This window comes from Marmota monax, unplaced genomic scaffold (genome assembly GCF_021218885.2).
Source record: "Marmota monax isolate L192 unplaced genomic scaffold, Marmota_monax_Labrador192_F-V1.1 WCK01_AAM20220418_F8-fsc00001, whole genome shotgun sequence".
Lineage (NCBI taxonomy): Eukaryota > Metazoa > Chordata > Mammalia > Rodentia > Sciuridae > Marmota > Marmota monax.
In genome coordinates, this window is record NW_026693777.1 from 46,761,960 (window position 1) to 46,788,897 (window position 26,938).

General features: G+C 50.0%; 1 protein-coding gene across 1 annotated transcript in view; it reads left to right on the top strand.

Moving 5' to 3' along the window:
• The window catches only part of Duox1 (dual oxidase 1), a 35,114-nt gene that overhangs the window by 6,114 nt on the left and 2,062 nt on the right, over window positions 1-26,938 (top strand). The window contains exons 5-33 of the mRNA XM_046461534.2: window positions 699-886; window positions 1,056-1,257; window positions 1,406-1,572; window positions 2,205-2,265; window positions 2,428-2,524; window positions 3,762-3,852; window positions 4,902-5,004; window positions 5,236-5,408; window positions 6,591-6,766; window positions 6,962-7,080; window positions 7,691-7,828; window positions 8,483-8,596; window positions 9,328-9,527; window positions 10,368-10,553; window positions 12,660-12,885; window positions 13,143-13,236; window positions 13,471-13,646; window positions 15,636-15,705; window positions 16,119-16,244; window positions 16,841-17,019; window positions 17,306-17,536; window positions 18,036-18,135; window positions 18,381-18,430; window positions 19,862-19,989; window positions 24,211-24,364; window positions 24,741-24,973; window positions 25,179-25,337; window positions 26,518-26,673; window positions 26,777-26,905. Coding sequence (XP_046317490.1) covers window positions 699-886; window positions 1,056-1,257; window positions 1,406-1,572; window positions 2,205-2,265; window positions 2,428-2,524; window positions 3,762-3,852; window positions 4,902-5,004; window positions 5,236-5,408; window positions 6,591-6,766; window positions 6,962-7,080; window positions 7,691-7,828; window positions 8,483-8,596; window positions 9,328-9,527; window positions 10,368-10,553; window positions 12,660-12,885; window positions 13,143-13,236; window positions 13,471-13,646; window positions 15,636-15,705; window positions 16,119-16,244; window positions 16,841-17,019; window positions 17,306-17,536; window positions 18,036-18,135; window positions 18,381-18,430; window positions 19,862-19,989; window positions 24,211-24,364; window positions 24,741-24,973; window positions 25,179-25,337; window positions 26,518-26,673; window positions 26,777-26,905 — 4,226 coding nt within the window. The remainder of the gene's footprint in view (window positions 1-698; window positions 887-1,055; window positions 1,258-1,405; window positions 1,573-2,204; window positions 2,266-2,427; window positions 2,525-3,761; window positions 3,853-4,901; window positions 5,005-5,235; window positions 5,409-6,590; window positions 6,767-6,961; window positions 7,081-7,690; window positions 7,829-8,482; window positions 8,597-9,327; window positions 9,528-10,367; window positions 10,554-12,659; window positions 12,886-13,142; window positions 13,237-13,470; window positions 13,647-15,635; window positions 15,706-16,118; window positions 16,245-16,840; window positions 17,020-17,305; window positions 17,537-18,035; window positions 18,136-18,380; window positions 18,431-19,861; window positions 19,990-24,210; window positions 24,365-24,740; window positions 24,974-25,178; window positions 25,338-26,517; window positions 26,674-26,776; window positions 26,906-26,938) is intronic.

A 26,938-nucleotide genomic window follows, 5' to 3' on the forward strand; every position in this document is an offset into this window, starting at 1 on the left:
TAAGAGTAAGGCAGAGGGAGGGATGATCCATGTGAGGTGAAGTCTGATGCGGGGAGGCATAAATCTGTCCCCTGAAGGAAGAGGATGGGTGGGCAGAGGGAAAAGGAACATCCTTCCCTTATTGGGCTGATAGAATAGAGGTGCAACTGGAAGCAGGAGCATGAAAATCATTTGGTAGGGACTCTTCATGGAACCCTGTTGCCCCAGTGGCTCACAGGACAGGCTCGGGAAAATGTTCCCATTGTAACAGAGAGGGCTAACAGAGGTATTAGCCAGCAGGGCCTTAGTGATGTGGGGGAGGGGTCAGGTGGCAGGCCTGCCTCCTGCTGGCCATTCAGGTTGCTCTTTCAAGCTCCCCCATCTAACCTCCCTCAGAAGCTGTCAGGCCCTCCAGGGAGGCTCCCAGCTGCGCATGTTGGAGCTGGTGCTGACACCTTCTTTGCCTAGGCACACTCAGTGAGCACCTCCCAGTTACCAAGGAGAAGGCCAAACCGACAATGACAACATCTTAGATCAGGTGTAGGCACAGGCAGGTCTGGAGAGACAAAGGATTGAAAGGGAATGCAAGAAGGTCAAGGCTTGGACTTGCCCATAAAGGCTACTACTGACTCTTGAAGCTTGAAGAGAGGCAGAAGGACTAGATACCTGAGGCAAGAAAGAGAGTGGCCCTCAGCTGACTCTAGCACTGCCTCCTGCAGGTTACCACGTGCTGTCAGACCTGGTGAGTGTGGAAACTCCTGGCTGTCCCGCCGAATTCCTCAATATACACGTCCCACCTGGAGACCCCGTGTTCGACCCCAACCAGCGAGGGGATGTGGTGCTACCCTTCCAAAGGAGCCGCTGGGACCCAGAGACGGGGCAGAGCCCTAGCAAACCCCGGGACCTGGTGAGGCCAGCCAGGCTGCCAACTGGAAGGCTGGGCCTGGGGCAGGTGGCTCCCTGGGGTTCAGGCCTGGCAGGATGGGCCAGGGAGAGGCTCCCACTCCCCACCCGCAGGTCTTTCCTTGCCCATTTCTGCTCCCTGACCCCTGCTCGCCCACCCCGTGCCCCCGCAGACCAACCAGGTGACCGGCTGGCTGGACGGCAGCGCCATTTATGGCTCCTCTCGCTCCTGGAGCGATGCTCTGAGGAGCTTCTCTGGAGGACAGCTGGCGTCAGGGCCCGACCCCGCCTTCCCCCGGGACTCGCAGGACCCGCTGCTCATGTGGACGGCGCCCGACCCCGCTACCGGGCAGCGGGGACATCAGGGACTGTATGGTGAGGCTGTGGAGGCCTCATAGGGGCGCGAAGTGGAGGCGTCAGGGTGCCCCGTGTCGGTGGGAGCGAGGGTGGGCCGGGGTTTGTGTTTGGGCTCCCCGCGGTCGCGCAGCTGCTCATCTTCTGGTGTGCATGCCAACATCTGCAGCCTTCGGAGCCCAGCGAGGGAACCGGGAGCCCTTCCTGCAGGCGCTGGGCCTGCTCTGGTTCCGCTACCACAATTTGTGCGCGCAGAGGCTGGCCCAGGAGCACCCGCACTGGGGGGACGAGGAGCTGTTCCAGCATGCACGCAAGAAGGTCATCGCCACCTACCAGGTCAGCACAACCGCTCATTCGGCTGCCCACCCACGTGAAAGTCCACTGGAGATTCTGCTTCCTGGCACAGTTTTTCACCCTGCGACCACCCTCACCCAGAAATGCTGCTTTCCTGGAGGCTCCTCTTCTTTGGGAGCTAATGTCTAGTAAAAGCCCCTATCAATGATAAGGAGGCCCAGTGCTACTTACAGGAGAGATTTTGCTTGTGATTATTTTTACCGACTCTCCCACCCCCATTTCTCGTTCCTTGTGGGGCACAGGCCAGGTACTTCTCCTGTTTGCGTTGCCTCTCCAGGGACTGCCCCTGCTGAGTCTTCAGCTCTGCACCTGTTTTCCTTGGGCTCAGCTCTCTGGTGGCCCCACTAGGTCCACAATATCCACACACTGCCCAGGGTGTGTCTAAGTGGGAAGTCTCCTTGGGGGAGGGGATGGCTGGGGTATTTTCAGGCACCCAGATCTGCCAAGGAAGAGGAAAAACCTAGGAGAGAGCAATGAATGTAGAATCACACCTGTGCTGCACAGGTCCCACAGTCTCTTACACAGCCCCAAGCTGAGGGTAGAGGATGGACTTTTGATCATGTCCCCCAGACTGCCCTCTTCACCTCAGCCCATCTCCTCTTTCTGACCCTCAGAACATCGCTCTGTATGAGTGGCTGCCCAGTTTCCTGCAGAAAACGCCCCCGAAATATGCAGGTGAGGGAATGCAAAGGGAGGATGATGGGATATATATATGTGTGTATGTATATATATATATATATATATATATTTTTTTTTTTTCTCTCTCTCTTTGTGGGCTGGAATGGTGAATCATTTAAAAACCGAATTCTAGTGTCCCTCCTTCTTCTCTTACTTCAGGATACCGCTCCTTTTTGGACCCCAGCATCTCTCCAGAGTTCGTGGTGGCTTCTGAGCAATTCTTCTCCACCATGGTGCCCCCTGGTGTCTACATGAGGTGAGGGAGTGGGCTCAAATGTTTGTGTTTTGGGAGGAGTGAGGTTATCCATTGGGAAAACTCCCCCAGTAGCCCTCAAGACAGGGTGTTCAGTCTGAAGTGGAGGCAATGGTGAATATAAAGGAGAAAGAAAATAATTTTATGAACTTATACCATTGTTTTTAAGAATATTGACATACATTATCCTGCAATTGGTGTGTAGATATCTGTCTCCCAACTAAATGTGAGCAACTGAGGCTCAAAAGGGTGTCTGTCATAAGGCCCACCATCTGAACATGAGGTCTTGGCAATATGCTGGAGACATTTTTAGCTATAAACCCAGAACATGGGTTTACAAGCTTTTGGAAAGAGCTTTAAAAATGTGTGCAATCTGAAGAAAAATATTGGTTTCAAAATAAATGCAAAGGGAAATTTAAAATAAAAATACATATTAAAGCAAATATATATTAAATGAAGCATGTTAATTTACTGTACTTTTAATAATTGAATTTTAATTTAAAACAATTGATAGCTTATATTTTCTTACTCTAGAACAATATCTGAGTATGCTTGAGGAAAGCCGAAAAATTATAGACAATTGAATTATCCATAGATAAGTAGTTTCAAAAGAACAATTTTAAAATCTTTTAAAAATGTGTATATAGGGCTGGGGATGTAGCTCAGTGGTAAAGCACTTGCCTAGTGTGCAAGAAGCCCTGGGTTTAATCCCCAGCACCACACATGAAAATACAAATAGAAATGTGTACATATGGGTACAGTGGCTTGTGCCTATGTTTCCAGTTACTAGGGAGATTGAGACTCTTTGGCAACATAGGAGGACCTCATCTGGAAAAAAAAAAATTTGCATGCAGACACACTCTAAGCCCTCCAAATTGGCAGGCTCCCCATCCAAGGAGTCAATCAACCTCAGATTGAAAATATTTTTTAAAAAGATGCTTCCCTACTGAAAATGTACAACCAGACTGCATTTCTTTCCTCTCCTTTTCTTTGTTTCATGGGCAATGCTCCAACAAGCCAATGTATAGACTTCCTATGACTTACTTAATTTTTAGATTTGTGGTCTGATGTGAGGGGAGGGAACTTCCAAAAGTCAGATTGTCTATGACCTTTCAAGGTCAGATGGTCACTACCTTAGGGAAGCCTGGGTCCCCTAGCTATAGTATTGGAGACCAGAGCTAATGCCTGACATTGGAATCTTGTATCACAAGTCACCACTCCCTGGCTCATTTCATTTTAGAAATGCCAGCTGCTATTTCCAGAGGATTGTCAATAAGAACACAAGTTTCTCCAGAGCTCTTCGTGTCTGCAACAGCTATTGGAATCGAAAGGTTAGGGCTGGGGGCATATATATAGGTGGGTATATGTGTGTATGTTGTGTCTGTTTGTGTCTGAGAGTGTGCAGGTAAGGAGGGCAGGAGGGCTGGAGCAGGTAGCAGGGATGGGCTGAGGTGAAGGAGGCAGTCTGGGGGACATGATCAAAAATCCATTCTCTACCCTCAGCTTGGAGCTGTGTAAGAGACTGTGCAGCACAGGTGTGATTCTACATTTATTGCTGTCTCCTAGAGTTTTTCCTCTTCCTTGATAGATCTGGGTGTCTGAAAATACTCCAGCCATACCAGACCCTTAAGGAAACTTCCCACTTAGACACAACCTGGGAAGTGAGTGAATGTGTGTGTATGTGTGGAGTTGGGAAGAAGAAGGGATTCTGAGAGTTATGGGGGAAAATCTGTCCATCCAAACCAGGATAGTGGGTAAAGAGCTTTGACCATTGATTTAAAGCAAAATCAGGTATTTTGTGTGAGTGTTTACAAAGGCAGGAGGAAGGCGGGAGAGCCAAGGAGAGAAGATAAAGGTGTAGAATCAGTCCTGCAGCTAAATTGAAAGAAGCCTCAGTGTCTTCCTAATCTGAGTGCCACCCCCTCCCATTGTGTGTGTGGTGCTGAGGATAAAAGCTAGAGCCTTAGATACTTGGGCATCCTACGCAAGCACTCTACCACTAAGTTGCACCTTTCACCCAAGTCTCTTTATTAAGGGGAGGACATTGAGTTTGGAGAGATCCATTTGACTTGCCCAAGGTCACATGGCTGATTAGTAACAGAGCAAGAATGAAGACCTAGATGTTGTAGAGCCTTTGCAAAACAAAGTTAAGTCTGAGGTAGAAGTAGAGTTTTGTGATCCTTTCTGCTTCTAGAGACCTGTCTCCAGCAACATGGGCTTTGAATAGGAACATCACTCACTCTGAGTAGGGAATTGACTGCAGGAAAGGGTTGTCCCACTAGGAGTTAATGACAGGCCTGGATGGGCCCAAGGATATGAAAGTTGTGGTGGAGGGAGCCTGGCTGTTTTAACATCTGATTCCATTCTCCCATCCCCAAAGAACCCAAATCTACAAAGTGCTGAAGATGTGGACGCGCTGCTGTTGGGCATGGCCTCCCAAATTGCTGAGAAAGAGGACCATGTGGTAGTTGAGGATGTGCAAGGTAAGCCTGCGGCTGTCCCCACAGGCTGTGGATCTCAGTTAGACTGGATCTCTAGAGCGGGGAAGGGAGGGATCCAGAGCTGGGAGCCTGCAGCACAGTTACTGCTGAGAGAGCTTCTGACTCTCCCTCTGCTTGGTTCAAGTGCTCCTGGAGTTGACTGGAGTCATCTGGGCTAGAGGCCACATTGGTTGGCCCTGAGTTCCCTCTAACCCTCTGGTCTTTCATTCCCAGATTTCTGGCCTGGGCCACTGAAGTTTTCCCGCACAGACTACCTGGCCAGCTGCCTGCAAAGGGGCCGGGATCTGGGCTTGCCCTCTTACACCAAGGCCAGGGCAGCACTGGGCCTGCCTCCCATTTCCCATTGGAAGGACATCAACCCTGCACTCTCCCAGAGCAATGGCACTGTGAGGAGGGGTCAGGACCCAGAGGGTGGGATAGGAGGACCAAGGCACATCATTCCCAGATATGAAATGGGTAGTGAGATGAGGGTATCAGAAATAAACACCTGGTGAGAGGGACCGGCTTTCCCAGGTCACTTTTCCCAATCTCACACACCAGGATGGAGATTATCAGAGCAGCAGGACTGACTGGCTTTTGACTCAGAATTCTCAGATCCAGCAAATGTTTATTGAGCATATACTGCATCCCAGGCACTTAGTAGACATTACCTCCTTTTCTCTTCCCAACAACCCCCAAGTGGGAATAGAAAGTCCTTTACTTAGAAACAAGCTGTGCTTTTCTGTACTCATACCCCAGCTGCCTTTTGGGAGTCAGCTCTCACTCCCTGAGCTATCACCTGGGCAAGTGGTGTTGCCTGGGCCAACCTACCAGCTTTGGCTGCCTAACTATCTTGGCACAGCAGTGTTTCTACAGTGCCTCTTTTACTGAACTTTACGCTTACTAATTCATAAAGTTGTTGGAAAGAAGAGAATTGGAAGGCCCATAAAGAACTGATGTGCTCAGGGCGCCCACAAACTTTATAATATCTATGGATATATAATTTGAAAATACCAGGAATGGGTAAGGCCTTCACCTCAGACTTACCTTGGATTGGAATGCCCAAAGGAGCAAATATTTGGCTCCCACTGGGTCTCCTTGGAACTAATCTGGACAGGTGTTTATTTACCTTGTGAAGAAAAGAACTGAAGAAAAAAATCAGGTATAAAATGTCAAGGATATATTATTGAAGATAGTATACTGTTAGGGATTTGATTTTTTTAAAAAAACTTTTTTTTTTTCTCCAAAAAAATAGAAACCTTTTATGACATCATTCTATCATTCAACTTTGTACATTCTAATTTTGCCTTTTGAACATTCACACCTTTTAAAGAACAAATTATGTAGGGGGTTGACTCTCTTGTTTTATACCAATTTCATACAACAGGCAGCTGTGAGTTTCTCATAAATGAGTTAACTTATGCAAAGCACTCAGAGCAGTGCCTGGAGCATAATAAGCACTTTGGAGGAGAGTTATTGTTACTGTCATTTATTATTATTATTCCTGGGGCTAATCCCTGGGAGCCACTTCTTTGCCCAAGGCTGAGTGCCCGGTCCCCTCACATACTCCTGCCCCTATTTGGTTCCAGGTGTTGGAGGCTACAGCTGCCCTGTACAACCAGGACCTGTCTCGGCTGGAGCTGCTGCCAGGGGGGCTCCTGGAGAGTCATGGGGACCCTGGACCCCTCTTCAGCACCATCATCCTTGACCAGTTTGTGCGGCTACGGGATGGAGACCGCTACTGGTTTGAAAATACCAGGAATGGGTAAGGCCTTCACCTCAGACTTACCTTGGACTGGGCTCCAGACCCTCTATCTGGCCTTAGGCAACCCACATTGATTCCAGACCCTCCTATTACCCACTCCCCAGCCACTCTGAGTCTCTTTCCTCCTCAGGTCACTAGGCTTGGGGCCTGCATCTCTTTCCCATCACCTCAGCTCTCCACCTCTCCCACCCTCAGGCTGTTTTCTGAGAGAGAGATTGCAGAGATCAGAAACACTTCCCTAAGGGACATTCTAGTGGCCATCACCAATGTGGACCCCAGTGCCCTGCAGCCCAATGTCTTTTACTGGCTTGCAGGTGAGTGCCCAAGGGGCTGGAGGGGTGCTGGGTCTGGAGCCTGTCTCTCCTCGGTTGTGGGCTTGACATAGTATGCCTGGGCAGCAGATCCAAGCAGGCAGTGAGTTATAGTTCTGCCCTAGGGAACTTTGGTTCCGGGTGCCAGGGCTACCATGTACAGATATGTGGGTTCCTTCAGGAAAGGATCTGAATGAAGGAAGAACTGAATGCCATGGAGACCTGGTGAGGAGACTCACATTCACTTGGGAAGGGGCTGGAGCTGAGTGGAGTATTAGGAAGGCCAAGTGCTGTGAGGATTTCCTGCCCATGACAGGATGAGGGAAATGCTGTGTGTGTGTATCTGTGTGTGTGTGTGTGTGTGTGTGTGTGTATGAGAGAGAGGAGATAGAGCGAGCAAGCACATAGGAAGAGATAGAGGTTCACTTTTTACCCCACTTGTTACTCAAGTAGGCAAATGTGACAACCTTGCTACCATGGACAGGTTAAGCAGCCCCTTCTTCTCTGCTACCCAGAACACCCTCGCTCCCTTTCTGCCACCCTACCTTTCTCAGTGATCCTGTGTCAGAGCCTGTGGCCCAACACCCAGGACTGACTCCCTCTGCCTCCCCAGGAGACCCCTGTCCACAGCCAAGACAGCTCAACACGGAGGGCCTGCCAGCTTGCGTCCCCCTCATCATCCGGGACTATTTTGAGGGCAGCGGATTTGGCTTTGGGCTCACCATTGGAACCCTCTGCTGCTTCCCCTTAGGTAAAAGTGATGAGTGGGCAGTTTGAGGCTAGGGAGTGATTCAGGGTGGTTCTATCTGTGACAATAAACCATACAGAGTACCCCCCTGGGCAGGTGAAGGAAATATTAGGGGAAGGGACACAAGGAGTGTCTAAGCTGCCGATAAGTTGGCTCCAGGGAGATTTGCCTCCCTTTCTCCTGGGATCCATGACCCCTGCAACTCACCAGGGCTCAACTTGGTCAGAAACCTGGGGAAGTTTACAACCCTAAGTTGTTTGCAGAAGTCTGGCCCTGGAGAACTGTCAGAGGTAAACTTCCTTTCAGAACCAGAGCTGGGACAGATGGAGTTGCTGGGCAAGGGCTTGGGACTTAGTCTTTGGCAAGGCTATGTCTGGGTGGACCAGCAGTCTGGCATGGTGGGTCTAGCCTGTGGCTTGAGGACTCACTGGAGGAAACTAAGGAGGCTGGACAGGAATCTTAGAAGCTACCCAAAGCTTACCAGAAGATGCAAAGCAGTTCTTCCCACAGAGCTGCACAGTTTGAAACAATTGATCAGTAGATTCAGGAGTGGAGAAAGCATGAGGTTTTGCTAAAGAAAGGAGATGGGAAGGGAACCACTTCCATCTTCCCAGAGCCTCACCTTCCCCTGAACACCTATTACCTCCACCTTCCCAGTGAGCCTGCTCAGCGCCTGGATTGTTGCCCGGCTCAGGATGAGAAATTTCAAGAGGCTTCAAGGCCAGGAACGCCAGAGCATCATGTCAGAGAAACTTGTGGGAGGTGTGGAAGGTAGGTCTGGGGCTGGCCAGGATGGTGAAGGGGAGGACATGACTCAGGACTGCAGTCCTCATCTCTATCCCAGGAAAAGGCCTCCCTCTTCTAGGGCTGTAGGCTAGGCCAGATCAAATGGGGAAAACTACAGTGGCATTAGGTGAAAGGACCTGCAGTCCTCCAACCTCCATAGCTCCTCCCAGTGATCCCAGTGAAGAGAATGTGATAGACTCATGAAAAAGGTGTAGGACTCTGCCTAGATTTTACAGGTTACTATGATTCACAAATCCCTGAGAACTGCTGTGGCATCTCATACTGGAATAATAGGCAACAGAGCAGTGACTAATGAAGGTCTGGTGTCAGACTGGCATTAGAATCTTGGTTCCACCACTATAGGCTGATTATTTGACCTTAGGCAGATGTTTTAATGTCTCTCAGCCTATTTTTTCTTAAAAGAAATAATAATAACACCTACCTTAAAGGTTTGTAATGAAATGAAATAGTTCATGTAAAGTACTCTGCTGAGTAAATAGTTAACACTAGGAAATGGTATTCACTATTCTCCTCCTGGGTTAGAGGCACAGTAGTACTGTTGGGGAAGGGATGACTCTCAGTGCCCAGGAAGGGGACAGGAAGCTGTGGAGGCCTTGCTCTAACCAGCCTTGAGCTGGCCTTCTTCCTCCCAATGTGCCTCTGGTGCACCCAGCTGATCCAAACCCAGCTGACCCAGCCCCATCTCTCTCCCTCAGCTTTGGAATGGCAGGGCCGCAAGGAGCCCTGCCGGCCTGTGCTTGTGCACTTACAGCCTGGACAGATTCGAGTATTAGATGGCAGGCTCACTGTGCTCCGGACAATCCAGCTTCGGCCTCCACAGAAGGTCAACCTCATCCTGTCCAACAACCGTGGTCGTCGTACCCTGCTGCTCAAGATCCCCAAGGAGTATGACCTGGTATGGCCCAGGTGGCCCCTGCCTGCTTGTCCAAAGCTATAGCAAAGGAAGCAGTCAGATGGAGGGGAAGAAGCACTGGGCCAGGAGGTAGGGCTGCTAGCCTCTAGTCCCAGGCTATAGTAACTGACAGGTGAACCTAACACGTTTATCCTGCTTTGCGCCTGCTGAATGACGGGGTTTACCCTTCTCACTCTTGCAGCCACAGTTAGCTTCCTCCTTTTCTAAGGATGCCCTCACAGATCTTAGATGGGAATCCTTGGAAGAGGCTGAGCCTTCTTCCCTATTCCCTTATTTCAGGATCTAGTGAACTTGTAGATATTTTGGAGGGAAGCTAAATTGGAGGCCGAACATGGGCTGTGACTCTGCCTGGCTTATGGTCCCCTCTATCCTCTGGTCTCCCTGTCTTCCCCTCACTTCTTCAGCATGGAATTGAGGGAATAATGACTTTGTACATTTTTTTTTTTTTGGTACCAGGGATTGAACCCAGTGGCACTCAAACACTGAGCCACATCCCCAGCCCTTTTTTGTATTTTATTTAGAGATAGGGTCTCACTGAGTTGCTTAGTGCCTCCCTGTTGCTGAGGCTGGCTTTGAACTCTTGATCCTCCTACCTCAGGCTCCTGAGCCACTGGGAGGTGTGTGTACTGGCTGTACAATTGCTTTTGAACTCACTCTGCACCTGTAAGCAAGCCACTTGAGCCCATATTCTCCTCTGTAAAAAGAGATATGAGATATCTCTTTTGTAAGGGTATGTCTGTAGTCCCTCTGACATAATCCATGTAAAATGTCTAACTTCAAGAGGCCTTAACAAATGGTTATTCTCACCCGCTGGTCCCATAGGTGCTGCTGTTTAACCTAGAGGAAGAGCGGCAAGCGCTGGTAGAAAACCTCCGGGCAGCTCTGAAGGAGAATGGGTTGAGCTTCCAGGAGTGGGAGCTGTGGGAGCAGGAGCTGATGAGGGCAGCTGTTACACGGGAGCAGCGGAGCCATCTCCTAGAGACCTTTTTCAGGCACCTTTTCTCCCAGGTGTGTACATGGAATCAGATCTGTCCATGTGACTGTGTACTTGTGGTAGCATCCTTACCTGCACGAGGTCATGGTGTAGCTCCGGGGAAGTCAACAATTCTGAGTTCTCAAATGACAATCAACTGTTAAAATTTGGGGCAAGTCACCAGACTTTACTGCAAGGAGGTGTCCCTGCCACCACCTGAATCTTGTCCTCAGCTGTAAGACTCCAGGGAGGCAAAGCCCAGGAATGAGGCAGAGCAAGACAGGCAGTGTGGGCCCTTGAGAGTTGTGATTCACTCATCCATAGGGAGCACAGCTGCCAAGGTGCTCTAAGGAGTATTAATGTCTAACTTTCAAACTTCTGAGAGATAGTGAGAGGATCTAAGAAAGAAGAGAGGATGAAAAATTCAAAGACTGAAGTCCATATCAGATACTAAAAATAAATAAATATATAGTCAGCCTTGGATCAGAGGAAGAGAAACATGGGAAATATAAGGTAAATTCAGCATGGTTCCCTCATTGAAGTTTATCATTCTACTGGGAAGATGAGATATGCATAGAAAGAAAGATAACTGGTAAAGGATGAAGGCTACAAAAGTGATCCAGGAGCCAGTTGTAGTGATGCACACCTGTAATCCCAGCTACTCAGGAGGTTGAGACAGTAGGATCATAAGTTCAAGGTCAGCCTATGCAACTTAGCAAGACCCTGTCTCAAAAAAAAAGTACTGGGGTGTAGCCCAGTGGTAGGGCACCTTTAGGTTCAATCTCCATTACTGCAAAAAAAAAAAAAAAAAAAGTAATCCAATAAATACAGGGTCTAGGAGTTCAGAAAAGATAGCAAGCCTTCACTATAAGGTCATGATGGAAATGAGATTTAGCAAGAACTAAAAGATGGAAAAGTGTTGGCTCAGAAGAAAGGGCCAGAAGGTATATGCAAAGGTGCTCCACAGAAGGGCAAAATATTAATGTTTGAGAAAAATCAAAACATTTTGGGGGAGAGGATTCTTGTGGGAAGCTACCATTTAATGAACATTTACCCTATGGCAAATTTAACTCTCAAACAAGTTAAACATTGATTAGACACAAGAACTAAGGGACCCTCAGGTAGGGGGCTCCTTGCCAGGGCCAAAGTGGGACCTAGGCACCTCCACTCAGTCCAGGATCCATCAAGCTATGGAGGTGCTTGGAGGTGGGAGGACTGCTATCTCCCTGGAGGTGGCTGACAATCCCTGATAGCTGCACGGTGCTTTCGGCTTTCCAAATACTTTCCACACACCCTCTCTTGTTGATTCTCATAATAACCCTGTGAGATAAGTAGGGCAGGTGAGGAAATGAATCTCAGACAACTGAAGAGACTTGCCTGGGGTCATGCAGCAAACAGGTGGCAGAGTTAGCACATGAACCCAGGTCTCTTGCCTCCAGCTCTGGGCTCCTTCCACTAAAGTATCTTGTTTGAAGCTGCAATGTTTGCCTCACAGAACCACAACCAGACTTGATCTAAGCAGCCTAGTTGATAGGCAGGAAAGTCAGGTACTGTGGCCTGTGGCTTGCCTGTTTCCCTTACTGTTTGTTTTCCTGCTGGGGCAATCCATGGGTGGGCTGGAGATGGCATGTAAGGAGAATTTCCCTTTCCCAAACCCAGGTGAACCCTTGTCCTAGTTACAACTCTTTTAGATGTAAGAGAAACCCATATAAAGGAACAGTTGTCCCAGAGGATCCAGGTTGTCTTGGGAATTCTACAGGGAGGACTTCAACCTGGCCTGGAAGGCCTGGGGAAAGGAAAGCTGTCAAAAACAAGGTCACTCCTCTCTCAGACTGCCTCAGTTTTCTCTGTGCCTCTACTTTACCCTGTCTCAGAGCACTTGGAAGAAAAGAATAATCCACATCTTCTGAACTTTCTTGTGCTCAGGACAAGACATATCTGGGACCTCTTAGTTCCAATGCCAAATGGCCAGCTTGGGTCAGGTGTGCAATCATAGAAGGCAGAGGTCCAGGACTCCATAGTACAAACATGGCCCCAGGGACCACTCACAGGGCTGTTCTGGAGGCATGCTGGATAAATTCCTTCAGGTCAAGGAAGCCTTGTCTCCTTCTCTCCCTCCCTCTGCTGCTGCCCAAGTGCAGGTGCTGGACATCGACCAGGCAGATGCAGGGACCCTGCCCCTGGACTCATCCCAGAAGGTTCGGGAGGCTCTGACCTGTGAGCTGAGCAGGGCTGAGTTTGCCGAGTCCCTGGGCCTCAAGCCCCAGGACATGTTTGTGGAGTCCATGTTCTCTCTGGCTGACAAGGATGGTAATGGCTACCTGTCCTTCCGGGAGTTCCTGGACATCCTGGTGGTCTTCATGAAAGGTGAGGGAGGAAAAATGATTGTTCAGATAGGAGAGACTGGACAGAGACTGGAATGTGGCTGACCTGTTCCAAGTTGGGAGCACTGGGGCCAGGTCTCCAGCCATGGTCACACCTAGGAATGCCCAGATGCCAGTTAAGAAGCAGAGTGACCCTTACTGTGTCCAACATGGGTCATTACACCAGTGTATGTCCCCTCTGCCTGGCCTGGGGGTTTAGGCAGATGGGCCACAGCCTTCCTCATGAAATCCTTCTCCCAGGCTCCCCTGAGGAGAAGTCTCGCCTTATGTTCCGCATGTATGACTTTGATGGGAATGGCCTCATTTCCAAGGAGGAGTTCATCAGGATGCTGAGGTTGGTCCTCTGGGACAGTCAGAAGAGTAAGCTGGGGCAGGACTGCCAGGGGAAGGAGGGGACATGAAAGGGAGAGCAAAAAGGTAAAGGGTAAGTAGGGACCTACTTCTTACTCCTGAAACCAGAGTGTATTATAACTTGTAGGGCATTTGGGCTTCAGCCAATTGGGGGCCTGGTGGGATGGTCAGCAGGCCCCTGTGTTTGGGCCTGATGGTGCCCTTCCCCCAACTCCAGGTCCTTCATTGAGATCTCTAACAACTGCCTGTCCAAGGCCCAGCTGGCCGAGGTGGTAGAGTCCATGTTCCGGGAGTCAGGCTTCCAGGACAAAGAGGAACTGACATGGGAAGACTTCCACTTCATGCTGCGGGATCATGACAGCGAGCTCCGTTTCACACAGCTCTGCGTCAAAGGTGGGGCTGCCTGGAAGGCGGGGCTGCCTTATCTCTTAGGCACAATGTTCACATACTTTTGGAAGTTCACAAAATTGTTTTCATTTCTTTTGAAATCAGAAGAAAAGGTGACCATAATAATGAATGTATTATAATGTGTCCAGCCTGGATTATATTTTTTTAATACCAACACAAGTATAAAACTTATTTTTTGTTTTTGTGTGGAAAGTGGCCTAAGAAGGTGAAAGTACATGAAAACGATGGAAGTCACGATGCAGCCTTGCTGGTGGTGTGGGTAGGGTCAGGATGGGTGGGAAATGGCTGGAACTCTGCTTCCCCTGCCCCCTGAGCCCAGGGCAGGGAAGAGACAGTGTTTCCTTGTTATAGCCGTAGCTGGGCCAGGACATGTTCCCCTCAACTGAGGTGTCTGGTTGTGGGTGGTAGGGTGGTATTTCTTAGATTTTTTTGCCACTATGTCCTCAGGTTAAGTGCTCAGGAAATGTTTGCTGAGTGCCTCAAGACCTAGTTCTATTGTCCTTCTGCCTAATACCTTCTCTACTGCTCTGACTCAAGCGGGCAGAGGCTAGAAAGAATCTGAGTAAGGAAGGGGCCAGGTAGCAGGCAGGGAAGTCTGTGGCCTGCTCTGAGCTGTTACAGTGTTTTCTTAGCTTGAGAGTCTCACTGGGGCACATTACATTCAGACCAAACCCAGGTCCTCCTGGAATTATGACAAGAGGAGGGCAGGGCAGCCTCCATGGGGGACAGGAGCAAGTTAGACAGCAAACAGATGAACCTCTGGGTAGGGCTTCCCCTGATCCTAGGGTAAAGGGAATTGATACCGGGTGCATGGGGTGGGGGTGGGGGTGTGGGACTAACACTCCTGATTCTTCATCTTTCCACCATTTCCAAGCAAGTAGGGTAGCGGGTACTTGGGCCTGAGGGCTGAGACAAGGAGGGTGCCTGAAACTGAACAAAGCCACAGAATCCCAGGGACATTCATCCCTGATAGGAACAGGCTTGTGGACTGATGAGGTTTAAGTTGAAAGCTAGCATTGTGTATTGTCTTGTCTTGATTGGCTTTTAATCATTGTTATGCTTTATTGTTTCCTCCACATTTTGTTTTATTTTAGGGTGGTACTGGGGATTGAACTCAGGGACACTTGACCACTGAGCAACATTCCCAGCCCTATTTTATATTTTCCTCCACATTTTATTTAAAAAAAATTTTAAACAACAGAAAGGAACAAGAACAGTACAGACAGCTCTTCACCTTTCACCTAGATTTGCCATTGCTTGCTGTTTGCCACATCAACTATTTGCTGAACCATTTGAGAGTATAGAAAGCTATACTTTGTTTTAAACACTCAGATTTCATTTAAATCAGCTTTCTTACTTTTGGCCTTAGCTACAGATGAGAGTCATCTTCAGGGTTGGTGCAACACTTGAAAGTAACCTGGAGATTCGGGGACTCCCCTAAGAACCTGGATCTGCAGCTCAGTCTTGCTCCAGCCTCAGCACTCAACCCAGACAGAAACAATGGGGTGGCCCCTGGGAGGGTTTCCTCCAATATTTTATTATGAACATTTTCAAAAGAAAAGTAGAAAGAATTTTAGAGTAAGTTCCCATATACCTATCACCTAAATTCTACACTTAACTCTTGGAAGAGTTTAAGCAGAAGGGCCCTAAGCAGAGTTTTTGTGGCAGAATGGTCTTAGCAGGCAGGTTACATACAGTTTCTGAACTCTACCCCCAGGAGTGGGACTGAAGGTGACCTACTCTCAGGGAAGCCTGCTTGGCCAACTTAGTTTCAGGTCTTTCTTCTTTCTGCCCACCTATGGTTGGGTCCAGCTTCCACTGTGGACAAGGGCTGAATCTACTGGAGGCAGGGCCTCCACTGGATAGGGATCTGCTATGGTGTCTGAACATGGGAAGGTGGGGTTGCTGTCCATTCGCCATACCCTCTTGGACTCTGGGCTCTAAGCTGCTCACTGGCCTGCCTCACCATTGTAGGTGTGGAGGTACCTGAAGTTATCAAGGACCTCTGCCGGCGAGCCTCCTACATCAGCCAGGAGAAGATCTGGTGAGCCTCCATCTGGGAATGTTGAAGGGAAGTGTTGAGGAGTTGCCATTTCTCTCCCCAGAATGGCCGGGATTGGAGACGCCACTATGTAGCACCTTCATACAAATTAGAAAAAAGGCAACCCTTACTCCAAGTGGACCCAGTCCTGTACCAGGGAAAGCAGAGAGCCTGCTGATTTCAGCACTCCCTTGCTTCCTGGGCCAGACACCCTTGTGCAGGGCACAGGCATATGCAGAGTTCTCAGGTGGGACCTCCAGCTCATTCTCTCTCTGGGTCTCCATGGGAATCCTGTTGCCTCCTCACTGAGTACTCTGATCCTTCCTGGACACAGTGGATTTGGAGGCTAGACAGGAGCTTCAGAAATCCAAATGGTTGTGGTGGCCAAGATCCTATTACTTGCCATTCCTTCCTAGTCCCTCTCCCAGAGTTGGTGCTCGCTGTTCCCGAAACAACATGGAGACTGAGTTGACACCACAGAAACTGCAGTGCCCAATGGACACAGACCCTCCCCAGGAGATTCGTCGGAGGTTTGGCAAGAAGTATGCCTGCTCTTCCTCTTAAGCCCAGGCAGTCCATCTGCCTCCTCAACATGTTATATACATACAACAACATCTATTACTTGATACCAGGCACTGTGCTCAAGGATAGGGGTGCAAGCAGATAAATAGTCCCTGTCCAAGAATGTCATAGTCTGATGAGATAATCTGGTCCACTGATAATTACAATGTCCTGCTGAATGGTATAATGGTGGTAAGAGCAGGGGCTTCAGAGGTCAAGGAAGGTCTCACGTCTGCCTGGAAGGTCAGAGAAACCTTCATGGAGAAAGTTTTCTTGAACCTCCAGTAAAGGCTGACTGTGGGGGACCTGTGGGAACTGGAGCTACAGACTAGGGAGGGAGCTGTCTGAGTGTGAGGAGACACCGGGGAAGATGAAATGACTTGGCCGTCCACTGACACGCAGAGCATGCTAGAACCTTTGGGGTCTGACGTCTGCTTCTGTGTGTCACTGGACACCCCTTCCTGGGAAGTGGGAGTGGAACTGTTCCCTCGCTGCTTGGCGGCTCCCCTTGTGGAAGGGGGAGCCCCACTAGCATTCAGTCAGATGGGGCCAAGGTCTAAGGCTCCCTGTCTTCCAGGGTAACATCATTCCAGCCCTTGCTGTTCACCGAGGCTCACCGAGAGAAATTTCAACGCAGCCGTCGCCACCAGACAGTGCAGCAGTTCAAGCGCTTCATCGAGAACTACCGACGCCACATCGGCTGCGTGGCGGTGTTCTACGCCATCGCCTGGGCGCTTTTCCTGGAGAGGGCCTACTGTGAGTGATGGCCAGCCTGGGGAAGGGGCTGGAGATAAATGATGGCCTTGAAGGTGGAGCCTGTTGTGAGTGACAGACAACCCCTGGGGCGGGGCCTTGGGTTTGACGGCCTTGGGGTGGGGCCTGCCCTGGGCGAAGGCAACCAGTTGGGTGGGGCCTGCTTGAATGAAGACGTCTGGCCGGCCCCGCCCGCCCGCCCGCCGGTGGTGATGGCAGCGGCCCAGGGCCTGTGGTTGATGACCTCCCTAACCAGCTCACTGTCGGCCGCACTCTTCTCCATCCGCAGACTACGCCTTTGCAGCACACCACATGGGTATCACGGACACCACCCGAGTGGGCATCATCCTCTCGCGGGGCACGGCAGCCAGCATCTCCTTCATGTACTCCTACATCCTGCTCACCATGTGCCGCAACCTCATCACCTTCCTGCGGGAGACCTTCCTCAATCGATACGTGCCCTTCGACGCCGCCGTGGACTTCCATCGCCTCATTGCCTCCACAGCCATTGTCCTCACAGGCAGGGCCAGGGTGTTCTGGGGATTCTCTACTGCCCTCCCGCCCCCTACTGGCTTCCCCTCCTCTTTAAGACCCTCCTTTCTACCAGCACTTAACTAATGCAAATCTTGGATGTCCTCCACGAAGATGGAGTTAATCCTGGCTATGGTGTGAAGTAATCCCAGGAGCCCCGTATTGCCCTGAGTGCCTCTTCTCACGCAATTGAGGGCACCTCACAGCCTCCAGCTGACAAGTTACACTCCAGAAAGTGTACATAGCATATCTATCCCAGTTAGTATGTTTCTAAACTTGACTCTGTGAGTGAAACTAAAAGAATGAACTTCTAATGGTATAATTTTGGCTTCATGTGCTGTGTTCATTGAAGTCTTGGGGGAGGACCATGAGATTGATTGCAGGTTAGACAACCAGACCCCTAAGGGCTTTCAGGCCCCTGAAATGTGGTGGGGTTTTCCATCTTGGGCTGACCCTGGCCTCACCACCCCTTGTCTGCTCTATTTTAGTCATACACAGTGCAGGCCATGTGGTGAATGTGTACCTGTTCTCCATCAGCCCACTCAGTGTCCTCTCATGCCTCTTTCCTGGCCTCTTCCATGATGATGGGTGAGTGAGTAGGTGGGACTGGGGGTTGGAGAGGGGAGTCCTTGCAAGTGAAAAGAAACAAATCCTCCTGGCCCAGAGGAGAGTGTCCCCTTCCAGATTCCAGGGCAGACAATAACCAGCATGAGCCCTCAATCCCAGCAGAAGGGTTTACTGGTGGCTGGGTTGGGAGCCTCCTCTGGAGGGTCCCTTCTGGAAGACCCAGAGCACTCTTCTCAGGGTTCTTTCTTGCTGTCCTTTCCACACAGGTCTGAGTTCCCCCAGAAGTATTACTGGTGGTTCTTCCAGACTGTACCAGGTGAGAGCCCTCCCAGCTCTGTGAATTTCTGACCTGGGTTCTACCTGCTACAGGGCAGCCCAGACTTACTCCACTTTCAAGGTGAGCCAGGCTCTGCCCTCTGACCTTGAGGACCCTCCTGGGCAGTAGGAGATTTGGTTGACTCTGCATTTCAGTCCTCCCCTATCTGGGACTAGTTCCTCCCTTAGTAAGGGCCAACTAACTCCTACTGTAGACTAGTTCTCAGTGGAATGGGAGTGGACCCCTCCCTCCAACATACACATCTACTGTGTCAGCAACTTTGAGGAATGCTGTGCCCCAGATAAATGGGAGAGGGATCAGGCTCTTTGTCAAGCCAGACAGAAGCCCACCACTCCTTGTAAAATGTCTTCACAAGGACTGTTTAGAGGCATATTCCTAACTCCCTTAATCACCCATTTTAGAGCTATTAGCTGTGAATTTATTCAAACTCCTCTTGAATCTATTTGTATTTTCAACTGATTCCCTCCTTGGGGAACACATTTTCTATACTGGCTTTACTCTGTGAAACACAGCATGGATTTTTTTTTTTTTAATCCTAAAATGCTCTGCTTTGAACTTCAGAAGTTGCTGGCTAATTCCTGCAAACTGGGATTTGGTGGATAAGGCTGTGTTTATGCTCTCTTCTCCAATCAGGACTTTTACAGGCTTTGGATAGATCCCTTCTTAACCTTTGCTTTCCCATACTGCAGGACTCTAATCTTCCTAATTTCTGCCTCTCTCTCCCTTGATCACCTGAGGGACCATTCTCTGTTCTCCCACCCCTACCCTGGCTCTGGTACTAGCCTCCCATGTACTGCTGGCCTGGCCTGGGATTCTCTATGAAAAAAGAGGCTTCCTACCAACTTGGGGCTAAACCCAGGGGTTCTGGTGATGAACAGGGACAGTGTGGTCCCATAAACACACTAATGGTACCAGTACTCATGCTGTGTGCTATGGCAGCCACATGGAGTGGAACAGAGATGAGGAACAAGCCTTGATCTCAAGAAGGCAGGGCCTGAAATTTCCAGTATCTGGCCCAGAGAGCCAGAGTAGCCTGTGCATTCATTCAGTACATATTTATACAAGGCCTAGGGTGTGGCTGGCCCTGCAGTAGGCACTAGGCTAATGATGAACTAGCCTAGCCAGACCCTTTGATTATGGACCTGAGAGTTAGCTAAGTGACAGACATTTAAAAAAACGTTATGACACAGATGGAAAATGGCCATGGTGACAAGGGTTTTGGAGGATAAGTAGAGTTGAAATGAAAGATTCTGTGATCATTGGTGTGGAGGGAGAAGAACAGAGGAAGATGCTGGGGCTTTCCCACCCCCACTTTTGTTAATGAAATAGAGAAGGAACCCTGATCCTGGATGCCTTAGAACTCTGCAAGTCACTGCTCCTTTGCCCTTCACACTCTTATTCACTTTGCAGGTTTCACGGGGGTCGTGCTGCTCATGGTCCTAGCCATTATGTATGTTTTCGCCTCCCACCACTTCCGCCGCCGTAGCTTCCGGGGCTTCTGGCTGACCCACCACCTCTACGTCTTATTCTACATCCTGGTGAGAGCTTTTGACTGTGAGCCAGGCCAGCAGGGTATGGGCAGGATGTTCCCAGGGAGGCAATGAGGGTTGAGACATTAGTTCTCCACCTCTTAGTTATTTCCAGTATCCTCTTCACTTCTCCACACACCTCTTTGAAGATGGAGATTACAGTATGGGCCTCTCCAGTAGGCTGACACAATTTGCAGCCTTGGAAGATCTTCCTGGCATGGTTTTTGCAGTAGCAGCCCTGCCAAGCTGATTTACATTCCTTGTAAATATGCCCACATCCTTTCTGCCCAGTCTTTCCTTCCTTTAGGTGGCTGGTTTGGACTCGTGGGTAGACAGACTACCTGCACTTTACAGAGCTTCACCATTTCAGTGAAACTTAAATGCATTCTGCCACTTTTGCTTTAACCCTGTTTTGGGGCACATTAGCCATTCCACCCAGATAATTGCCACCATAAAACTCCCTCAAAACAACTTCAGTTGAACTGCTGTTATGACAGATTCTTAAAATACCACCTATCCCCTCTCCTTAACCTGGGTCCCATATCACACTTTCTTTCCATTCCCTCCCTACTCCTGTTCCCTTCACCCTCCCCTGAGCTAGTCACTGACTAGCTCTGCTTACCTGCCTTCCTCAGGGACACAGGCAGTTTCCCAAGGAGCACCCTTAGGGCCTCACTGAGAAGTTAAACCAAGTCCCAAGGCCCCAGCTGTCACCATCAGTTGATGATTTGATTAGCAGCATTCAAGGGGCCCAGAGCCCCTATGACTACCCTCTTTATCTCTAGGCAGAACTACACACAGGGGTCTCCTTTGTTCTGAGACAAAGAGAGTGTGCATCATTGCCTGGGTCAGGCTGGCTCCTGTTGTCTGACCTGCCTCCTCCTAGTAGCTGGGAGGAGGTTCTGTTTCCATCTTGCCTGTGACTCAGCCCTTCACGGTTCTGAGGAAACTACCCAACCTTGACTTAGGGTATTTCTGAGAACTGATGATGTTTGCTTGCCTTCTTTGGGAGCTATAGCTCATTTATTCCTCTATCCCACCTTCCCAGTGATGAGTGGAGCCCTAGCATCCTTGACTACTGCTTCTTAGCTGTGGGGACAACATTCTTGTTCCTGGCAATCAAGCAGTTTCTTTAAACTAGTGGGGAGACCCAGAAGAGTGGCCAGCTTGGCTCCTAAGGCCAAGAACCCTTTCTGATTCATTCCTGGGTTGTGAGCATCACTAGGGTTCAGAACAACCTTTACTGCCAGCAGGAAAGTCAGGGGCTCAGAAAGGCACAGACAGCTCTGCTGGACAGTCCTACTCAGGCAGCTTTTTTTTTTTTTTTTTTTGTACTGGGATTGAACTCAGGGGGCACTCAACCACTAAGCCACATCCCCAGCCCTATTTTGTATTTTTCTTTCTTTCTTTCTTTCTTTCTTTCTTTCTTTCTTTCTTTCTTTCTTTCTTTCTTTCTTTCTTTCTTTCTTTCTTTCTTTCTTTCTTTCTTTCTTTCTTTCTTTCTCTTTCTTTCTTTCTTTCTTTCTTTCTTTCTTTCTTTCTTTCTTTCTTTCTTTCTTTCTTTCTTTCTTTCTTTCGACAGACTCTCACTGAGTTGCTTAGCACCTCACCTTTGCTGAGGCTGGCTTTGAACTCACTATCCTCCCGCCTCAGTCTCCTGAGCTGCTGGGATTATAGGCATGTGCCACCACACTTGGCTACTCAGGCAGCTTGAGAGTGTCTCACCTAGGTGGAGTCAGGGGCAAAGCACCTTCTTGCTTCCCACTTACCCCAGGGTTGGCCACTTGACTTTGGGCAGATAGGACCCTAATGTAGAGTAGGCCCTGAGGAAGAATGTCGGAGCTCCTAATCTGGGTTGTTGCAGGTGGGACTAGCATATCAGAGTAGAGGTGCTCCATCTACCACCAAGGCCCTTTGGCCAGCCAGGGGTCTTCAGCACTTTATGGCATAAAAGGAAAACCAACACACAATGGGGTGTATAACAGGAGGATGAAGTCACCCTACCATTGTACTGAGCCTGGTTGGATGTACAGAGCCAAGGCTTTGGAGCCTTGGGGCTGGGTGTGTGCTCCTTGATGAAAGAGGAAGTTGGAGAAAGCAGAGCCGGTTCAAAGAGCTCAGAGAGGGTTAGTCTTATGGGGGAAGGTTCAAGAATTTTGGAACACTCAGCTGGGGGAAGGGATTCCTGAGTGAGAGACCAGAGTTCAGTTGAACATATACCTGTGGGAGGCCCAGCAGAGGAGGAAATTCTAACCCCTACCCTTCAGAATTTAGGATTTGCTGCAGAGGTAAGTGCCCACACTTGAAAGGATTAGAGTGAACACACAACAGAGGATTAATTGCTGAGCCAAGTGTTCCCAACAATTAGGAATGGGAACTCAGGGAGGAGAGTTTCACTTGGGCTAAACTGATTAGGGAATACTTGGGGGAGAAGCTTGGACTTGGGCCAAGGCTTTAGGAGAGATCATCTAAATGGTGACAAGGCTGAGTGGAAACTCAAGAGTGGCTCAGGTAGAAGGAAAGGCATGAGCACAGGTGTGGGGGTGGGAATGGTGACAGGGTATTCAGAGGCAGCAACAGGCCTGGCCATGGATGGCTGTAGAGCATTAGGTGGTAGGACAATGTAGTGACATGAGGTTGCTGTGGCTCAGCTCAGAGGTCATGACATATATGCTAGAACACAGACAGAAAACAGCAGAGGATGAAGAAACCAGGCTTGGGTAACACCCATGATGGGAGTAGCAGAAGGAACGGAGCCAGTGGAGGAGCTGAAAATTAAGTGACTTGAGAAGCAAAGAGGGAGAACCAGTAGAGCATTGTCACAGAAGTGGTGGAGGATGGGGGGAGGAGCGAGGAGGTGTGGTAGACAGTAGTGCCACAGGCTGCCAAAAATGGGAACAGACATGGTCTGAAAGGATACCTTGGAGTTTGGCCATTTGTGGGGCTGGTGAGCCCTCAGTGAGCAGATCTTAAGGACAAGTGGATGTGGAGCCACACTGACCCAGCCAGACTCAGGAGCAAGTGAGTGGGAAGAATGGGGGCACATAGTGTCTAACCACAGAAAAATTTACTAGGGAAAGGACCAGAGCTGGACAGTAACTGCCAGTCATTTCAGGGAAAGTAGGGGACCAGTTAGTGTTCTTAGTGTCTAAAGGGGGGTGGGTAACCGGGCATGGTGATGCATGCCTGTAATCCCACCTACTCAGGAAGCTGAGGCAGGAAGATTGCAAGTGCAAGGTCAGCTGGGTAATTTAGTGAATTAACAACAACTTAGTGAGACCCTCTGTCAAAAGAAAAAAATAAAAAGGACTGGGAATGTACTCGGTGATAAAGCTTCCCTGGATTCAATCCCCAGTACTACCAAAAATAAAAAATAAATAAATAAATAAAAAATACTTGAGGATGTAGCTCAGTGGTAAAGCTCCCCTGGGTTCAATTCCCAGTGCCAAAGGGGTAAAATCTTTTCTCCAACAGTTGTTGAGTACCTACCACGTGCCAGCCAAAATGCTAGGAGCTAAGAGTATACTGGCAAATAGTCACTACCCCTTCAGTCCAGTGGGGAAAACAACAGTAAACCTATAAGCGATTGTGGATGACTGTGGATGATGACAAATGCTCTAAGGGAGTTGGCAGGGAAATGTGATGGTGAGGACCAAGGGAAGGCCCTAGAAGGTGGCATTTCTACTGAGACCTGAAAAGACAGATGAAGGTAGTCATGGGCCAGGGGAAGGTTAGCCCAGGCAACAGCACAACAGGAGTGAAAGTCCTGAAGCAGAAAGGACCTGCTGTGTTTGAGGAACCGGGCAGGGAACTGACTGGCAGGCAGATATAGAACACTGCAAAGCCTCAGAGTGTAGTGGAAGGTCACTAAGGCTTTCTAAGCTTTAGTGCATTCCAAAAAGTCACACTGGCTGCCTTCAAGAGAGTGGTTTGAAGTGGGGTAAGACCAGTTAGGAGGCTACTGCGTTTGTCCAGGTGGGAGCTGATGTGGTTTGGTTTAGGGTGGTGACAAGGACATGGAAAATAGTCTCATTCCTATGGAATGCTTTGGAGGATGGAATTGGGAGTGTTTGGGTTTTAGAAACTGGAAGGAGTGTGGCATGGTGAGGTGGGATTGGGTGTACCAGTATTGGCTGTACCAGGGAGGGATGTGGGGTCTAAAGCCTGAGCTGGCACCATACCCTGTTGTGGAGATTGTTAGGTCTGAGCTATGCTCTTTGCTCTCTCCAGCTCATCATCCATGGCAGCTTTGCTCTGATCCAACTGCCCCGTTTCCACATCTTCTTCCTGGTCCCAGCACTTATCTATGTGGGAGACAAGCTGGTGAGCCTGAGCCGGAAGAAGGTGGAGATCAGCGTGGTGAAAGCAGAGCTGCTGCCTTCAGGTACCAGCCTGGAAGCTGTTAGGGGACCAGATTGGTAGCACTGAGGCAGCCAACAGGGCAGGGGTAGATCCTGAGACACACAGTCTCCTGGCCAGGCCCAGTAAGGGAAGCAGGGAACGGGGGTGAGAGTAGGAAGAATCGGGTGAGAAATGCTCTCTTCCAGGGGACCTGAGCCTCTCTCACCATAGAGTGGACAAGCCCAGGCCAGGCTGCCCCTTGCCTTGCTGACCCCCACCTTCTCTTCAGAGTCATCTTCATGAGGGGAAGCCTCCTTGTCATATTCCAGAAGCAGATCTGAGACAATAATTGAGGAACTCTGGAGGCCACATTGTCACTGGGCTCAGAGTAGCAGCCTCTTATTTCCATCCCTCCCCAGGAGTGACCCACCTGCAATTCCAGCGGCCTCAGGGCTTTGAGTACAAGTCAGGGCAGTGGGTGCGGATTGCCTGCCTGGCTCTGGGGACCACTGAGTACCACCCTTTCACACTGACCTCTGCGCCCCATGAGGACACGCTCAGCCTGCATATCCGGGTGGCCGGGCCCTGGACCACTCGCCTCAGGGAGATCTACTCACCCCCAACGGGTGACAGCTGTGCCAAATACCCAAAGGTGCTCAGACCCAGGCCAGATGTGCCACATGTTCCCATGTCCCTTTAGGTCCTGTAGCACCAGACTCCCCACTGTGTCCCTCCTTTTCCCTAGATAATGCCACAACTGCCCCCCCCCCCATTCCCCTCATTCCATACCCTATCTGCCTTTCCTTGCTTACCATTTCTGGCTTTAAAACCTTTTGAACCTACTACCCTCCCTACAGCTGTACCTGGATGGACCATTTGGAGAGGGTCACCAGGAGTGGCATAAATTTGAGGTGTCAGTGCTGGTGGGAGGGGGCATTGGGGTCACCCCCTTTGCCTCCATTCTCAAAGACCTAGTCTTCAAGTCATCGGTCAGCTGCCAAGTGTTCTGTAAGAAGGTGAGTGCCCCTTTCCCACAGCTACAACTCCCTCCATCATTGGGCCCATCTTTGCTTCTCTCTCCTGACTCTCTTCTTGGACCTCTTATTCTTGGTATCCTCAATGAGCAAGGGCAAGTTGGCCTGAATCCAGGGGTTGATGGTAGGTGGGGAAGTGGCAGAGTATCCCCAGATCCTGAAGGACAGAATGGGTTTGCTGTGCTTGCAGGTTCCTGCTTGGTTTCCAAGGACTCCTCTCCGTTATGGGGTGATCCACATAGGATTTGCTTCTGGGAGTTTCTCTCCAAGAAGGACTGGAAGGGCTTAAACAAATCTATTCCTTCTTACAAAGGAGGCCAGCCTTTGGAGCATTGTTAGCTGGGAGAGGGAAGGACATGTTTGGGGTAGGGCATAAGTGAAACTGACTCAGCTCTCAAAAGGAAGAGGAGGGGGAGTGGCAAGGCAGGGCTGGTGGATGGGATTGGCCCCAGGAACACAGCCCAAGCCCTAAGGCCCCCTCTTCACAGGCCTCTTCACTCCAGGCTGGACCCAGTGGCAGGCTCCTGCTTGTCTCTCTGGGCCTGGCAGGTGAGTCAGGGGTGCGGGAATGTGGAGGGCAGAAGCCCAGCCCATATGCTGTCAGCACTCAGAGAGTGACAGCTCCCTTCCTCTATTCAGTGCCAGCTCTGCCTCTGCTCCTAAACTCACACCTCTTAGCCCAGCTTCTACCCCTCAGAAGCTGGAGTGAGCTCCCCCACTAGAATGTCTTTGAGCTCATTCCTATTCCTTTCAGGCAGGTGGGCCTTCCCTGAGGCAGCTCTGTGAAAAAAACAAACAAACAAACAAACAAACAAAAAACCCTCAGCTGGAAGCTCTCCCTCTGGGAAACCTCTGGTGAGCAGCTTCTGGCCAGAGCAGGGCTCACTGGAAGGAGTGCTAGGACAGGCTCAGTCTGAGACTGCTGCTTGCCACTTAACCGACCTTCAGCACTCAATTGCAGAGGGTCCTTTTGTCTGGCTCCAGGCTACCTCTTACTTCTACCTCTCCATCCTTTGGGGCAACTCCACCTCTGACCTTCAGAACCCAGGCTGTCTGGGAAGAGGCATAAGCTGACTAAGGCTGGAAGAGTTCTGTCTATGAGGAGAACCTTGGCATTCAGGGATCCTGAGCTGAGGTCCTGAGCTCCAGCTTGTGCCCCCAGATCTACTTCATCTGGGTGACACGGACCCAGCGGCAGTTCGAGTGGCTGGCTGACATCATCAGGGAGGTAGAGGAGAATGACTGCCAGGACCTGGTGTCTGTGCACATCTACATCACCCAGCTGGCTGAGAAGTTTGACCTCAGGACCACCATGTTGGTAAGGTCAGGGCCAGCCAGGCAGGCCAGGTGAGCCACCATTTGGGCTAGGAGTTGACCCTGGTGTGCCTGGCTGTGACCTTCCTCCATCCCTCCCTCCCCAGTACATCTGTGAGCGACACTTCCAGAAAGTGCTGAATCGGAGTCTGTTCACGGGCCTGCGCTCTGTCACCCACTTTGGCCGCCCCCCCTTTGAGCCTTTCTTCAACTCCCTGCAGGAGGTCCACCCACAGGTTGGTCCATCTCATATCCAGGTTGTATTCACC